General features: G+C 47.1%; 1 protein-coding gene across 1 annotated transcript in view; it reads right to left on the minus strand.

Annotated features, from left to right (window-relative positions):
• APCDD1L (APC down-regulated 1 like) overlaps positions 1-17,309 on the minus strand; it is a 113,039-nt gene extending 95,730 nt beyond the window's left edge. The window contains exon 1 of the mRNA XM_056547993.1: positions 17,085-17,309. Coding sequence (XP_056403968.1) covers positions 17,085-17,124 — 40 coding nt within the window. The 5' untranslated portion in view covers positions 17,125-17,309. The remainder of the gene's footprint in view (positions 1-17,084) is intronic.
• Positions 17,310-17,603: the final 294 nt, after the last annotated feature.

The raw sequence follows: 17,603 nt of genomic DNA on the forward strand, positions 1-17,603 counted from the left end.
AGGTCTAAGGTGGCTTTCGTAGTCAGTCTTCTGTCCGGAAAAGCCCTGTCATGGGCCACACCGCTCTGGGACCGCAATGACCCCGTCACTGCCTCTGTACACTCCTTCTTCTCGGAAATCCGAAGTGTCTTTGAGGAACCTGCCCGAGCCTCTTCTGCTGAGACTGCCCTGTTGAACCTGGTCCAGGGTAATTCTTCCGTTGGCGAGTATGCCGTACAATTCCGTACACTTGCTTCAGAATTGTCCTGGAATAATGAGGCCCTCTGCGCGACCTTCAAAAAAGGCCTATCCAGCAACATTAAAGATGTTCTGGCCGCACGAGAAATTCCTGCTAATCTACATGAACTTATTCACCTAGCCACTCGCATTGACATGCGTTTTTCTGAAAGGCGTCAGGAACTCCGCCAAGATATGGACTCTGTTCGCACGAGGCGTTTCGTCTCCTCGGCTCCTCTCTCCTCTGGTCCCCTGCAATCTGTTCCTGTGCCTCCCGCCGTGGAGGCTATGCAGGTCGACCGGTCTCGCCTGACACCTCAAGAGAGGACACGACGCCGTATGGAGAACCTCTGCCTGTACTGTGCTAGTACCGAACACTTCCTGAGGGATTGTCCTATCCGTCCTCCCCGCCTGGAAAGACGTACGCTGACTCCGCACAAAGGTGAGACAGTCCTTGATGTCTACTCTGCTTCTCCACGTCTTACTGTGCCTGTGCGGATGTCTGCCTCTGCCTTCTCCTTCTCTACAGTGGCCTTCTTGGACTCTGGATCTGCAGGAAATTTTATTTTGGCCTCTCTCGTCAACAGGTTCAACATCCCAGTGACCAGTCTCGCCAGACCCCTCTACATCAATTGTGTAAATAATGAAAGATTGGACTGTACCATACGTTTCCGCACGGAGCCCCTTCTTATGAGCATCGGATCTCATCATGAGAGGATTGAACTTTTGGTCCTCCCCAATTGCACCTCGGAGATTCTCCTTGGACTTCCCTGGCTTCAACTTCATTCCCCAACCCTGGATTGGTCCACTGGGGAGATCAAGAGTTGGGGGTCCTCTTGTTCCAAGAACTGTCTAAAACCGGTTCCCAGTAACCCTTGCCGTAACTCTGTGGTTCCTCCAGTAACCGGTCTCCCTAAGGCCTATATGGACTTCGCGGATGTTTTCTGCAAAAAACAAGCTGAGACTCTACCTCCTCACAGGCCTTATGATTGCCCTATCGACCTCCTCCCGGGTACTACTCCACCCCGGGGCAGAATTTATCCTCTCTCTGCCCCAGAGACTCTTGCCATGTCCGAATACGTCCAGGAGAATCTAAAAAAGGGCTTTATCCGTAAATCCTCCTCTCCTGCCGGAGCCGGATTTTTCTTTGTGTCCAAAAAAGATGGCTCCCTACGTCCTTGCATTGACTACCGCGGTCTTAATAAAATCACGGTTAAGAACCGCTACCCCTTACCCCTCATCTCTGAACTCTTTGATCGCCTCCAAGGTGCCCACATCTTCACTAAATTGGACTTAAGAGGCGCCTATAACCTCATCCGCATCAGAGAGGGGGACGAGTGGAAAACGGCATTTAACACCAGAGATGGACACTTTGAGTATCTGGTCATGCCCTTTGGACTGTGCAATGCCCCTGCCGTCTTCCAAGACTTTGTCAATGAAATTTTTCGTGATCTGTTATACTCCTGTGTTGTGGTATATCTGGACGATATCCTAATTTTTTCTGCCAATCTAGAAGAACACCGCCAGCATGTCCGTATGGTTCTTCAGAGACTTCGTGACAACCAACTCTATGCCAAAATTGAGAAATGTCTGTTTGAATGCCAATCTCTTCCTTTTCTAGGATATTTGGTCTCTGGCCAGGGACTACAGATGGATCCAGACAAACTCTCTGCCGTCTTAAATTGGCCACGCCCCTCCGGACTCCGTGCTATCCAACGCTTTTTGGGGTTCGCCAATTATTACAGGCAATTTATTCCACATTTTTCTACCATTGTGGCTCCTATCGTGGCTTTAACCAAGAAAAATGCTGATCCCAAGTCCTGGCCTCCTCAAGCAGAAGACTCCTTTAAACAACTCAAGTCTGCCTTTTCTTCGGCTCCCGTGCTCTCCAGACCTGACCCTTCCAAACCCTTCCTATTGGAGGTTGATGCCTCCTCAGTAGGAGCTGGAGCTGTTCTTCTACAAAAAAATCCTTCCGGGCATGCTGTCACTTGTGGTTTTTTCTCTAGGACCTTCTCTCCAGCGGAGAGGAACTACTCCATCGGGGATCGAGAGCTTCTAGCCATTAAATTAGCACTTGAGGAATGGAGGCATCTGCTGGAGGGATCAAGATTTCCTGTTATTATCTACACCGACCACAAGAACCTCTCCTACCTCCAGTCGGCCCAACGGCTGAATCCTCGCCAGGCCCGGTGGTCTCTGTTCTTTGCCCGATTTAATTTTGAGATTCACTTTCGTCCTGCCGATAAGAACATTAGGGCCGATGCTCTCTCTCGTTCCTCGGATGCCTCAGAAGTTGATCTCCCTCCGCAACACATCATTCCACCTGACTGCCTGATCTCCACTTCTCCTGCCTCAATCAGGCAGACTCCTCCAGGAAAGACCTTTGTTTCTCCACGCCAACGCCTCGGAATCCTCAAATGGGGTCACTCCTCCCATCTCGCAGGTCATGCGGGCATCAAGAAATCTGTGCAACTCATCTCCCGCTTCTATTGGTGGCCGACTCTGGAGACGGATGTTGGGGACTTTGTGCGAGCCTGCACTATCTGTGCCCGGGATAAGACTCCTCGCCAGAAGCCCGCTGGTTTTCTTCATCCTCTGCCTGTCCCCGAACAGCCTTGGTCTCTGATTGGTATGGATTTTATTACTGATTTACCCCCTTCCCGTGGCAACACCGTTATTTGGGTGGTCGTTGATCGATTCTCCAAAATGGCACATTTCATCCCTCTTCCTGGTCTTCCTTCTGCGCCTCAGTTGGCTAAACAATTTTTTGTACACATTTTTCGTCTTCACGGGTTGCCTACGCAGATTGTCTCGGATAGAGGGGTCCAATTCGTGTCTAAATTCTGGAGGGCTCTCTGTAAACAACTCAAGATTAAATTAAATTTTTCCTCTGCATATCATCCCCAGTCCAATGGACAAGTAGAAAGAATTAACCAGATCCTGGGTGATTATTTGCGACATTATGTTTCCTCCAGCCAGGATGACTGGGCAGATCTCCTTCCATGGGCCGAATTTTCGTATAACTTCAGGGTCTCTGAATCTTCCTCCAAATCCCCATTTTTCGTGGTGTACGGCCGTCACCCTCTTCCCCCCCTCCCTACCCCCTTGCCCTCTGGTCTGCCCGCTGTGGATGAAATTTCTCGTGACCTTTCCATTATATGGAGAGAGACCCAAAATTCTCTCTTACAGGCTTCTTCATGCATGAAGAGGTTCGCGGATAAGAAAAGAAGAGCTCCCCCCGTTTTTTCCCCTGGAGACAAGGTATGGCTCTCCGCTAAATATGTCCGCTTCCGTGTCCCTAGCTACAAGTTGGGACCACGCTATCTTGGTCCTTTCAAAATTTTGTGTCAAATTAATCCTGTCTCTTATAAACTTCTTCTTCCTCCTTCTCTTCGTATCCCTAATGCCTTTCACGTCTCTCTTCTCAAACCACTCATCCTCAACCGTTTTTCTCCCAAATCTGTTCCTCCCACTCCTGTTTCCGGCTCCTCGGACGTCTTCTCGGTCAAGGAAATTTTGGCTGCTAAAAAGGTCAGAGGGAAAAATTTTTTTTTAGTAGACTGGGAGGGTTGTGGTCCTGAAGAGAGATCCTGGGAACCTGAGGACAACATCCTTGACAAAAGTCTGCTCCTCAGGTTCTCAGGCTCCAAGAAGAGGGGGAGACCCAAGGGGGGGGGTACTGTTACGCCGAGCGCTCCGGGTCCCCGCTCCTCCCCGGAGCGCTCGCTTCACTCCCTCCGCTGCAGCGCTCCGGTCACGTCCTCTGACCCGGGGCGCTGCGATCCTGCTGCCAGCCGGGATGCGATTCGCGATGCGGGTAGCGCCCGCTCGCGATGCGCACCCCGGCTCCCCTACCTGACTCGCTCCCCGTCTGTTCTGTCCCGGCGCGCGCGGCCCCGCTCCCTAGGGCGCGCGCGCGCCGGGTCTCTGCGATTTAAAGGGCCACTGCGCCGCTGATTGGCGCAGTGGTTCCAATTAGGGTTTTCACCTGTGCACTTCCCTATATTACCTCACTTCCCTTGCACTCCCTTGCCGGATCTTGTTGCCTTAGTGCCAGTGAAAGCGTTCCTTGTGTGTTCCTTGCCTGTGTTTCCAGACCTTCTGCCGTTGCCCCTGACTACGATCCTTGCTGCCTGCCCCGACCTTCTGCTACGTCCGACCTTGCTTCTGCCTACTCCCTTGTACCGCGCCTATCTTCAGCAGCCAGAGAGGTGAGCCGTTGCTAGTGGATACGACCTGGTCACTACCGCCGCAGCAAGACCATCCCGCTTTGCGGCGGGCTCTGGTGAAAACCAGTAGTGGCTTAGAACCGGTCCACTAGCACGGTCCACGCCAATCCCTCTCTGGCACAGAGGGTCCACTACCTGCCAGCCGGCATCGTGACACCCGGGAGGAGGTCGATAGGGCAATCATAAGGCCTGTGAGGAGGTAGAGTCTCAGCTTGTTTTTTGCAGAAAACATCCGCGAAGTCCATATAGGCCTTAGGGAGACCGGTTACTGAGGGAACCACAGAGTCACGGCAAGGGTTACTGGGAACCGGTCTTAGACAGTCCTTGGAACAAGACGGCCCCCAACTCTTGATCTCCCCAGTGGACCAATCCAGGGTTGGGGAATGAAGTTGAAGCCAGGGAAGTCCAAGGAGAATTTCCGAGGTGCAATTGGGGAGGACCAAAAGTTCAATTCTCTCGTGATGAGATCCGATGCTCATTAGAAGGGGCTCCGTGCGGAAGCGTATGGTACAGTCCAATCTTTCATTGTTTACACAATTGATGTAAAGGGGTCTGGCGAGACTGGTCACTGGGATGTTGAACCTGTTGACGAGAGAGGCCAAAATAAAATTTCCTGCAGATCCAGAGTCCAAGAAGGCCACGGTAGAGAAGGAGAAGGCAGAGGCAGACATCCGCACAGGCACAGTAAGACGTGGAGAAGCAGAGTAGACATCAAGGACTGTCTCACCTTTGTGCGGAGTCAGCGTACGTCTTTCCAGGCGGGGAGGACGGATAGGACAATCCCTCAGGAAGTGTTCGGTACTAGCACAGTACAGGCAGAGGTTCTCCATGCGGCGTCGTGTCCTCTCTTGAGGTGTCAGGCGAGACCGGTCGACCTGCATAGCCTCCACGGCGGGAGGCACAGGAACAGATTGCAGGGGACCAGAGGAGAGAGGAGCCGAGGAGAAGAAACGCCTCGTGCGAACAGAGTCCATATCTTGGCGGAGCTCCTGACGCCTTTCGGAAAAACGCATGTCAATGCGAGTGGCTAGGTGAATAAGTTCATGTAGATTAGCAGGAATTTCTCGTGCGGCCAGAACATCTTTAATGTTGCTGGATAGGTCGCGCAGAGGGCCTCATTATTCCAGGACAATTCTGAAGCAAGAGTACGGAATTGTACGGCATACTCGCCAACGGAAGAATTACCCTGGACCAGGTTCAACAGGGCAGTCTCAGCAGAAGAGGCTCGGGCAGGTTCCTCAAAGACACTTCGGATTTCCGAGAAGAAGGAGTGTACAGAGGCAGTGACGGGGTCATTGCGGTCCCAGAGCGGTGTGGCCCATGACAGGGCTTTTCCGGACAGAAGGCTGACTACGAAAGCCACCTTAGACCTTTCAGTGGGAAACAGGTCCGACATCATCTCCAGATGCAGGGAACATTGGGAAAGAAAGCCACGGCAAAACTTAGAGTCCCCATCAAATTTATCCGGCAAGGATAGGCGTAGCCCAGGAGCGGCCACTCGCTGCGGAGGAGGTGCAGGAGCTGGCGGAGGAGATGACTGCTGAAGCTGTGGTAGTAACTGTTGTAGCATAACGGTCAGTTGAGACAGCTGTTGGCCTTGTTGCGCTATCTGTTGTGACTGCTGGGCGACCACCGTGGTGAGGTCAGCGACAACTGGCAGAGGAACTTCAGCGGGATCCATGGCCGGATCTACTGTCACGATGCCGGCTGGCGGGTAGTGGATCCTCTGTGCCAGAGAGGGATTGGCGTGGACCGTGCTAGTGGATCGGTTCTAAGTCACTACTGGTTTTCACCAGAGCCCGCCGCAAAGCGGGATGGTCTTGCTGCGGCGGTAGTGACCAGGTCGTATCCACTAGCAACGGCTCAACCTCTCTGGCTGCTGAAGATAGGCGCGGTACAAGGGAGTAGACAGAAGCAAGGTCGGACGAAGCAGAAGGTCGGGGCAGGCAGCAAGGATCGTAGTCAGGGGCAACGGCAGGAGGTCTGGAACACAGGCTAGGAACATACAAGGAACGCTTTCACTGGCACAATGGCAACAAGATCCGGCAGGGAAGTGCAGGGGAAGTGAGGTGATATAGGGAAGTGCACAGGTGAAGACACTAATTGGAATCACTGCGCCAATCAGCGGCGCAGTGGCCCTTTAAATCGCAAAGACCCGGCGCGCGCGCGCCCTAGGGAGCGGGGCCGCGCGCGCCGGGACAGGACCGAGGGAGAGCGAGTCAGGTACGGGAGCCGGGGTGCGCATCGCGAGCGGGCGCTACCCGCATCGCGAATCGCATCCCGGCTGGAAGCAGAATCGCAGCGCCCCGGGTCAGTGGATCTGACCGGAGCGCTGCAGCGGAGAGAGTGTAGCGAGCGCTCCGGGGAGGAGCGGGGACCCGGAGCGCTCGGCGTAACAGAAGTATATTAGAAAAACGACTGTTTTGCCAAGATGTACAATATATAAAGAGTTTTTTTTTTTTTGTATCTGACAGTGCCCATTTAAGGGCTATTGAGTGTAGAATGATAGGAGAAATCTAGTTTTTTATTTTTTATTTTAGCACACAGCCGCAACAAAACAAAATGTTGAAGACATACTGAAAACACTGTAAATCCTTTTTTAGGGTAGATCCATTGTAGATCTTTTACATAAATTGTAAAATCAGTGACTTAAATTCAAGGCAATGATGCTTACTGATTTCAAATCCAAACAACGGGAAGCAGAATCCCAACAGTTTTCACACGGATTCTGCAGTGGAGTCTGCATGGAAAAAAAAAACTCTGAACAAGACCTTACTTTCAACTCTGAAGGTGTGTTCCCATGTTCAAATTTTTTATTGCAATTTTTAAATACAAACCCAGGAACAAATCATAAATATGGGATACATACATAAAAAAACTTTTAAAAACTTTTTGGGCCCTTGTATACAATAATTGCAATTATGCTGAATTTATGAGCGCACCCTAAAGCCTGAAGGTTTAGTGAGGCTTTTGTTATAAGTGAAGGATTGCTATGACACATGATTTCAGCAATAAGTTCTTAAAGGGGTATTCCAAGATTTAAAATTCTTTCATATCTTGTTGTGAGACTGCTAAAATTAAAAACAAAGCAATACTTACAGGTCCCAGTCCATCAACTTCTGCTCCCCTGCTGCTCCCTGTTTTCAGCTGCTTCCGAGACAAAACATCCGAGCAGGACCTGGCCAAAAGAGCACACCACTGTGGCCAGTGATTGGCTGAGTGGACAGGTCCTGCTCCCATGTGTCATCTCAGAAGCAGCTACTATCCATGTCATTCAAAGAACATTTTCACTTTTGTCATCTATAGCTTGAGTTTCTCAAGTTCTCACCTCTTGATGATCTAGTATACAAGTAGAACTCCCCTTTAAGATTGATTATAGTTTAGGTAATGAACTATAATGTTGATTATGATGCTTTATATTTGGTACCGCATTAGGTGGCGTTTTTCTCTATTTGTGCAGCAGGTCCCCAAATGTATTTCCACTTTATTGTCAGCAGATTGTAAACATCTTTGATCCAATGCCCATTGCTTAGTAAGAACTTTTAAGTCTTTGGACTCCCCGTATAGTTCCTACATCCGCCTCACAGCACGATATGTGCAATAATGGACAGCACATTTATTAATACATCTGGAAACCATGAAGAGACTGGAGGTCTTGAGTGAAGAACCCCCGATTCTTAAAAACGTATAGGTTCTTCCCCTTATGGTATCCATGCAAGTTTTTGGATAAAATATGCCAAAAGTGACTTCCAGGAACTTCTGGGGGTGAATTTTAAGACTTTTATCACAAGAAGCATCTTGTGATTCCCAACAAAAATCCTCTGATGGAAGGGTCTCCATTACATTATTTTTAGTAGAAAGTGTTAAAGTGTTATTTACATCTTCTCACTAGAAATTTGCAAAATTTTCTGATCCTTGGAGGCTCGACATTTGGGCTTCCCACTGATCCCAAATAATGAGAAGCTGAGGGTTATTTGACAATTCTACAACACAGTGATGCTCCCAACCTCCTGCTGTGCACTGAGCTTCAAAATCCCATTAAAGTGAACTAGCACTGTGACACCTTTATTTTAAGGATCGTTGAAGGTCCCACTTTTAGCTGTTAAATCCCTAATGATTAGGAAGTGATGGCATAGCACTGTGACCCCGTTATTTTAAAGTGTACCTATCGTTAACAATTTTTTTTTTTATATAATGCAGATAATACCATTTGATGTATATTTGTAATATATATTTGTTAAAAAATGTGAATATTTTGGGGTGAAAAAATGCTGTCTCTGCAGCTATTGCCTTTGTGTTTTTGTAAGGAGACCAAAAACAGGAAGTGATGGCAGGACAAGCAGGGCTCTGCGCAGGCTCGGGGCTTTCCAATCATCCTGCTGTATGAGCCGTGAGCGTGTCACAGAGCCTCAGTGCACAGAGCCCTGCTTGTCCTCCGTGCTCAGAGCCCCGCTTGTCCTCCGTGCTCAGAGCCCTGCTTGTCCTCCATGCACAGAGCCCCGCTTGTCCTCCGTGCACAGAGTCCTGCTTGCCCTCACTGTACAGAGCCCTGCTTGTCCTCACTGTACAAAGCCCTGCTTGTCCTTAGTACACAGAGCCCTGCTTGTCCTCCTTGCACAGAGCCCTGCTTGTCCTCTGTGCACAGAGCCCTGCTTGTCCTCTGTACACAGAGCCCTGCTTGCCCTCAGAACACAGAGCCCTGCTTGTCCTCAGTGTACAGAGCCCTGCTTGTCCTCAGTGCACAGAGCCCTGCTTGTCCTCAGTGTACAGAGCCCAGCTTGTCCTCAGTGTACAAAGCCCTGATTGTCCTCAGTGCACAGAGCCCTGCTTGTCCTCAGTGCACAGAGCCCTGCTTGTCCTCAGTGTACAGAGCCCTGCTTGTCCTCACTGTACAGAGCCCCGCTTGTCCTCAGTACACAGAGCCCTGCTTGTCCTCCTCTCACAGAGCCCTGCCACCACCTGAAGGTATACCGCTGGATCCTGGGCTAGGCACGGGGCAAATAATGACTCCGATGCAACATCGGCAGCTTTACTGAGTCAGTCTATACAGCTCAGCCAGGCACACAGAGGTGACCAGTGACTTCAGAGACCACAGGGCTTGCTGGAACTTATGTTGGTCTGGGACAATTTGTTGCAGAGCCACGCTGACTTGAGACAGATTGACTTGGACTATCTTGACTATGACAAACTATGACTGACTTCACCTCTTTCTGTAGCTTACCAGGCTTTGACTTGACCTGTGGGGAAATAGACTTGAGAATCTGTGGCTGCGTGGTAGCCTTTAGGCCTCTTTGGGACACCAGACACACTCTGACAGTACTGGACTGCACTGAATCTCAGCAATGACTCCAAGAGCCTGAAGAGGCTCCACCCAGGGCTTATATGGGGGAAACTCTGGTGGGGTCCCATAGGTCACCCTGTAGGTCACATGGTCACTGGTACCGTCCCTGGTTACAATCACATGACAACAGGTCTTAAAGGTATATAACATTTTATGTACAATGCATTCCCTTACGTCCTAACCAGTGGCACAGATGGGGCATTCTTCTCCCATGACCTGGTTAGGACCGGTCGAAATTTTATTGACAACCTCATAAATGAATGAATTAGACCCTCCCACCCCCTTACATATGGGGGGGGGGGGAAGAGCCCAACCCCCTTGTGTTTTTTTCTGTCCTTCAGACAGGTTTAGGCTGGTGGATGGGGTCCTGTTGTTTCTCTGAACCCCCTCTCTTTTAATTTTTATTTTACATACTTTCATTTTTTATGTTCTATTGACTTCCTCTGTTTGGGGCTCATTGTAGCCCCTCAATCTTTATTTCCCTTTCATAAGGGATTCTTTCCACCTTTCTGCAGCCTCTGCTCCCTTTCATTAACTCCGTGCTCCGGCACTTCCGTTCAGGCTGCCGGCATCCTCTCTGTGACCGCTTTGCTGCGCTCTGGAAAGGGGGTGTGTCGGAGGAGACAGCGTCTTTTTCCCCTGCTTCTTTATGCCCTAAAGTATCTTTTCTTTCTGGTTTTGGCATCAGGTTTTAACCCTTGCCTTTATTTTCACTGCTCTGCATTATTATTACTGTTTTACTTGGGTTTTAAAATTGTTATTAGTTCTGCCCACAGATGGGCGGGGTTTTGATTTTCTAGTCATCTGAGCTCTATTTAAGGCTGCTCAGAACAGCAAAATTCTGTTCCCTTTACAGGGAGGATAATCCCTTGGCGGTAGATGCTCTGTCAATCCTTTGGAGGTTTAGGTACTGCCTACATCTTCCCTCCTATTTCCTTGATTCCGAGGGTATTGATGAAAATCAGGCAGGACCAAGTCTCTGCGATAGCCATCATTCCATATTGGCCCAAAAGAGCTTGGTTCACCCAACTCATTCAGATGAGTCACGGTCAGTTTTGGAGGCTTCCCCCAGAGAAAGCAATAGTGTCGGGGGACACTCACAGCTGCTTCAACATCCAGATGTTCAACCTGACAGCCTGGAGGTTGATTGGTCCCTTCCAATTGTAGAAGGGCTCTCAGGGTCGGTCTTGAGAACTTTGTCACACTCCAGATCTGAAGCTACAACTAGATCCTATGGAAGAATATGGAACATTTTCTCATTTTGGTGTCTCCAAAGAATCCTACCACTCCTGCTGTTCTGCAATTCCTGCAAGATGGATTGGACAAGGAATAATCTCCTTCCACCGTAAGAGTGCAAGTATCTGCTATCTTGGCTTTCCTTAAAGGGGTAGTCCAGTGGTGAAAAACTTATCCCCTATCCTAAGGATAGGGGATAAGTTTGAGATCACGGGGGGTCCGACCGCTGGGGCTCCCTGCGATCTCTCTGTACGGGGCCCGGCTCTTCGCCCAGATAGCGGGTGTCGACCCCCGCACAAAGCGGCGGCCGACACGCCCCCTCAATACATCTCAATGGCAGAGCCGGAGATTGCCGAAGGCAGCGCTTCAGCTCTGCCATAGAGTTGTATTGAGGGGGCGTGTCGGCCGCCGCCTCGTGTGGAGGTCGACACGCCCTCTTCCCCCGGGCTGTCAGGGCTCCGTACAGTAGATCGCAAGGGGCCCCAGCGGTCGGACCCCCCGCGATCTGCAACTTATCCCCTATCCGTAGGATAGGGGATAAGTTGCTCACCACTGAGTCACCACTGGACTACTCCTTTAATAAATCTCTTTCTCAAGACCCCCTAATCAGAAGGTTCCTGAAGGGAGACTCTAGAATTAAACCTACAATCATTCGACCTATCCCTGCTTGGGATTTATCTGTCATGCTCATGAGGTTATAATCTCCCCCTTCGAGCCTTTAGAGGAGGTGGATTTAAGATTCCTTACACTCAAGGTTACCTTTCTGTTGGCTATCACTTCTGCAAAACGAGTCAGTGAACTCCGAGCCTTTTCTGCCTTTGAGCCTTATAGTCAGTTCCTCCCGGACAGGATTCTTCTTAAAGGGGTTCTCCTGTGCTTAAACATCTTATCCCCTATCCAAAGGATAGGGGATAAGATGCCTGATCGCGGGAGTCCCGCCGCACGCCGGCGCAGGCCTGACGTCACACGCCGCCCGCCCTGTAGGCCGCACGCACGCTCCGGGGACTGATTACAAACGGGGTGCCGCGTGCATGATCCCGGGGGTCCCCATCGGATAGGGGATAAGATGTTTAAGCACCGGAGAACCCCTTTAAGATTTTGCCTGATTTTATCCCCAAAGTGCCAACATTTACTAACATCAACCAGGTTATTTCTCTTTCTGTGTAGCTCCTCTCCCCTCCTCGGAAGATGTGAGAAGCCTTTGTACCCTCGACCTGTCGAGATGTCTCAGGATCTACCTGGATCGATCCAAGGAATTCCGTAAGGATGAAAATCTTCTTATCCTTTTTTCTAGTCCCCGGAAGGGACACAAGGCTTCCAAACCAACTATTAGTCACAGGATCAAGGAAGCTATTCAGGAGTCTCATGTTTCTCTGGGTCTGGAGCCCCCTGAATTTGTTGAAGCTCACTCTACTAGAGCAGTAGCTACCTCTTTTGCAGAAAGAAGCTTGATTCCTCTGGAACTCATCTGTATGTTAGCTTCCTGGAGTTCTCACTCCACTTTCATTTCACACTATAGAGTGGATTCTAGAATAGCTAGCTATTCCTCATTTGGGCGGTAGGTTTTATCCTCCGCCGGGCATGAGTGCCCTCCCATGGGGGTATCTGCATGCTAAATCCCCATCTGTGCCACTGGTTAGGACATAAGGGAATCATTAATTTCTAAAGATAATTTGTTTTCCCTTAGTCCTAACAGTGGCACAACCATCCTTCCCTTTATTTTCTTTTTCTTTTTAATTGCAATTACACAAGGGGTTGGGCTCTTTCCCCCTATATGTAAGGGGGTGGGAGGGTCTAATTCATTCATTTATGAGGTTGTCAATAACATTTCCACCAGTCCTAAGCAGTCCGCGTGTGTGTGGGGGGGGGGGGGGGGGGGGGGCGGATAGTCGGAATACATTATCTGTGCCACTGTTAGGACTAAGGGGAAAAAAATTATCGTTAGAAAATAACGATTACATTACATACGCACATAGGATTTATTATACTAGACACAGGTGCAGGGGGGACCGGGGGTCACAGGATGGAGTCTGCCTGACAGGGTAGCTAGGGTACAGAGGTGCAACTCCTGTACTGGGCCACCACACGGGCATTAGCTACAGGGACAAAAATATACACATTTTTTAACCAATATACATATAATGGTATTATCTACATTATATAATTCATTTTTTTTAACGAAAGGTACACTTTAAGGATCGGTAAAAGTCCCACTCCTAACAGTTGGATCCTCCAATAATTAGGAAGTAATGGCGTAGAAATGCGACCCCTTAATTTTAAGGATTAGTGAAGGTATTACTCCTAGTACTGTAGTTGGATCCCTCAATGATTAGGAAGTGATGGCTTAGCCTTGCGATATACTATCATTTACTGTTATTGTAAAAAACTTTTAAAGGATAGCTATCATTGTAACAAACATAACATAGCATAAGTTTTGATGGGCGGTGGTCAAAGTGCTAAGACCCTGACTGATCACTAAAACGAAGAGGCATAAGCACTCAGCACTGTGCTTATTTGTTCCTGCTTGGCATCCCTTGGAGAATAGAGCGACCAGTGTCTGAGCAAAAACGTGTCACAAAACCTGAGAATGTTCCAAACATAATAAAATGTTCCAAAACAAGTATCATGCGCCTATTTTTATGGCTGGTATAATAAGGCTGTAAAATAAAACTACTTGTGAAGCATGAGGCATTTTCTCCATTAAATTCAGCACAATCACCCAGGACGTAAAATTGACTTTTTTTTTTAGGTGTAAAATGGATGATTTATACTTCAAAACAAGTTCCAAAAAGTACATGTGAACATAGCCAAATTGTTTATGGGCTTAAAAACGCAGTAGAATGATCTACACCAATAATCTTCAACCTGGGGCTCTCTAGCTGTGGTCGGACTCTGATTCCCGGCATGCTGGAAGTTGTAGTTCTGTAATAGTTGGAGATCCACAGGTTGGAGATCAGTGACCTATATCTTTTCCCCAATGGAGGTATTATTACCCGGCCAGATCTGGTGTTGAAAACTTTCTCCATTTTTAGGCATGAAGTGACAATTTATGCTCTCCATTGAAAACCGTATGCCAAAAGATGCATCAGGTTGTGTCCGTTTTGCGTCTTGTACGGTTTTGTCAGTTTTTTTCCCATACCCAAAACTGTAGTCTACCACGTTTTGTGGTCCAGAGGAAAAACTGTATTAAACCGTATACGTCTTTTTTTTTAAACATGGGATTCAATGGGAACCGTACAGAACCGTATGTGCATACAGTTCCATCAGGTTTTCACCATACAGTTTTTGACTTTGCACAGTTTTTTTTCTTGGAATTTCAATCAAACAAGTGAAATTTTATTCAAAATGGAATGAAAAGTTAAAAACTTATACATTTTTTTTCTTACAAAACTGGACATAATTTTTTAAACCGTATACGGGTTGAAATTTGTACACACATTTTCATACAGTTTAGTCAGGTTTTGAGGAATCCGTTTTTCATCAAAAACCTGATACGGGAACTGTATTGCGAAAATGTGGTGTGAATGAACCCTAATAGAGATAAAAAAGCAATGTGTGTGTACATTTCATAAACATGGCACATAATTTGTACTACAGCACATTGTCTATCCCAAGGCTCCTCAAACTGCGGCTCTCCAGCTGTGGTGAAACTACAACTCTCAGAATACTTTGACATTTGTCCGGGCATACTAGGAGTAGTAGTTTCAGGAGCAGTAGTTTCAGGTTCAAGACCCTGGTCAAATATTTTAGCAAAATTGGAAATCTGAGAGCAGAAGACATCAGAACTAGATCAGTTCATAAGACCAAGTTCCTAGCATTGGTCTAGAGCCGTGGTCTCCAAACTGTGGACCCCCAACTGTTGCAAAACTACAACTCCCAGCATGCCCGGACAGCCAACTGCTGTCCGGGCATGCTGGGACTTTTAGTTTTGCAACAGCTGGATGTCCACAGTTTGGAAACCACAGCTCTAGAGGAGTGTTCGCCAATCTGTGACTCCCTAGCTGTCGCTTTTAGGGCATGCTGGATTTTGTAGTTTAGCGAATAGTTAGTCACAGGTTCGGGAATGTCCATCTAATTCAGTGTTTCCCAACCAATGTGCCTCCAGCCGTTGCACAACTCTCAGGCAGAGGCTATCTGGCCATGCTCGCAGTTGTAATTTTGCAACAGCTGGAGGCACCCTGGTTGGGATAATCCTGATCTAAGCAGTCAATAGCAGATGGACAGGTGTCATAGGATAAAGCAGAATTGTATATGGTCCAGTATCTAATACCCAACATTGACTCGCACCGACAATAATAATATTCTGTCAGCTAAAGGGTAGTCCATTGGGCACCTCTAAAGCGTGCAACGGTTGCCCTGGATTTGGCCAGTTCCCATCATTTTGAAGGTAGTAAACACACACATTACCTATGGTCATACATTGGACTAGGATCTGACATATATTACTGTATATATATATATATATATATATATATATATATATATGTGTATTTGTGTATATATATATATATATATATATTATATATATATATATATATATGTTTTTTTATTTTATTTTTATATATATATATATATATATATATATATATATGTGTGTGTGTGTGTATTATATATATGTTATTTATTTTATTATTATTTAATATATATATATATATATGTGTGTATGTGTGTGTGTGTGTGTATATAATATATATATATATATATATATATATATATATATATATATATATGTTTATTTATTATATATCACCATTGATTCCAACATATACTCGTTCCAACTAAGTGCTCATTCACACATGGCAGTCAGCTTGCAGTTTTTGCAAGTGTGTTTTAAGATTGCGGCAACACCACTATGGTTTTGCACCAACATCACCTAACGGCAATGTAATGCAACATAACCAGGTTTATTATCAATGCAGTCCGATTATTATTATCATTGCTACATCTATATATACCCGACATAGGTTAGAAAGAGATGATAACAGAGAGCAATAGCATGGCTGGAATGGCAGCAAACTACAAATACAGACGGAGTATTATCATTATTGGTGCACAGCAATATTATGTGCCATAGAATCTTGAACACTGTTAATAAATTTGGTGCCTTTTACGACACCTCTTAGCCACGTTCCCTTGTTCCGGATACTTTGGATAACTTTTGAGCAAGTTGCCAATAGTGCCGGAAACTTACCAAAGTCGGTAGATGCAAATTTTTGTCCCATTTTGTTGCAACAAATAGTTTCCAGATAGAATATGCTTGGAATTTTTTGTCTCATACACATGTAGGAATAGCAGAGCTAACTTTGTCATTTTTCATGATTTAATGTTCTCCTTTTGGATAATACTGTGGACAAAACCAACTACTTCAGATCTGCTCCGTCTGCATTTGTACACGTTAACTATACAGTAATAAAGTTATTTTTTTTCTTTTCTTTTTTTTTTTTTTTAATAAAAACTTTGAAATATACAGCTGGTCATACCAGACATGACAATCTGCTATGAAATCAGCTGACAATTCTATGTACTAGTAACTTAAATGGACACTGTCACTTAAAAAAACAAAAAAACTTTTCGTATGTAGTAGGAACATGTCAAAAGTTTTGATCAGTCAGGGTCTAAGTGCTCAGTCCCCGACAGATCGCTAGTGTGATCCAGTGGAGAGGAGCAGGCTAAGCAAGACAAACTTACAATATACTATGGGATTGTCAGTCAGTGCGTGCTTTAAGTGATTGATCGTGGTCTGAACACTCAGACCCTGACCGATCTAAACTTTTGTCTTGTCACTTGGATATGTGAAAAGTTTTTTAAAGCGACAAGTACGCTTTAAATTACTTAGATACATGTGAGCGACAACCGTCCATCCCGACTTTATCGTAACCTACTACCATTAAACACCGATACAAACTTATAGTCAGAACATAAAGACAGAAGCAACAACTTAGACAACAATTTCATATTCCAGTATAGCATCAGACAACCTATGCATTCCCAACAAACATGGCGACCTACGCCTGGGTACTGTAGTGCTACAATATCGCCCATCATTGCTGGCAGCCTACCTAGAAAGCATCCCAGGGTGCAGTAACGTTGTGCCATCATTCCGATGGGATATTTCCTCCAGGAGGTTGAAGTCTTGGAAGCACAAGGAGTTTGGGAGAGAAGTTCCCAGAGCTGGGATGATGAGGTCTCTGCTCCCCTGGCCAGTGCCAGCGCTTGGTGTTACACAGGGGCTTGTGGTGGGGAGGAAGGCTGCGTTCCCTCAGATCACATAGTAATGTGCTCATGAAGCCAGTCAGTCCACAGTGAGTTGTTAGATTTAATGGAGCTTGGCAGTTATAGGTTAAAGTAAGAAGAGGTGGAGACTTGCAGGGTCCTGCAGACTATTATTACCAGGCATCCCGGCTGTTCATTCATAGACTGAAGCTTTCACCCCATCCCACTCTTACTGCTGTACTCACAGATATGGATACTGGGAGATGGCTTTAGGCTGCCAACTGGCATTGGTTTGCCACTGGTAAAGGACCAATGCCACCTGTTTCCCTACTAGGACAGCTGAAAGATGTCTGGCTGCCCCCTAA

The sequence above is a fragment of the Hyla sarda genome, chromosome 12 (genome assembly GCF_029499605.1).
Source record: "Hyla sarda isolate aHylSar1 chromosome 12, aHylSar1.hap1, whole genome shotgun sequence".
In the NCBI taxonomy this organism is placed as follows: Eukaryota; Metazoa; Chordata; class Amphibia; order Anura; family Hylidae; genus Hyla; species Hyla sarda.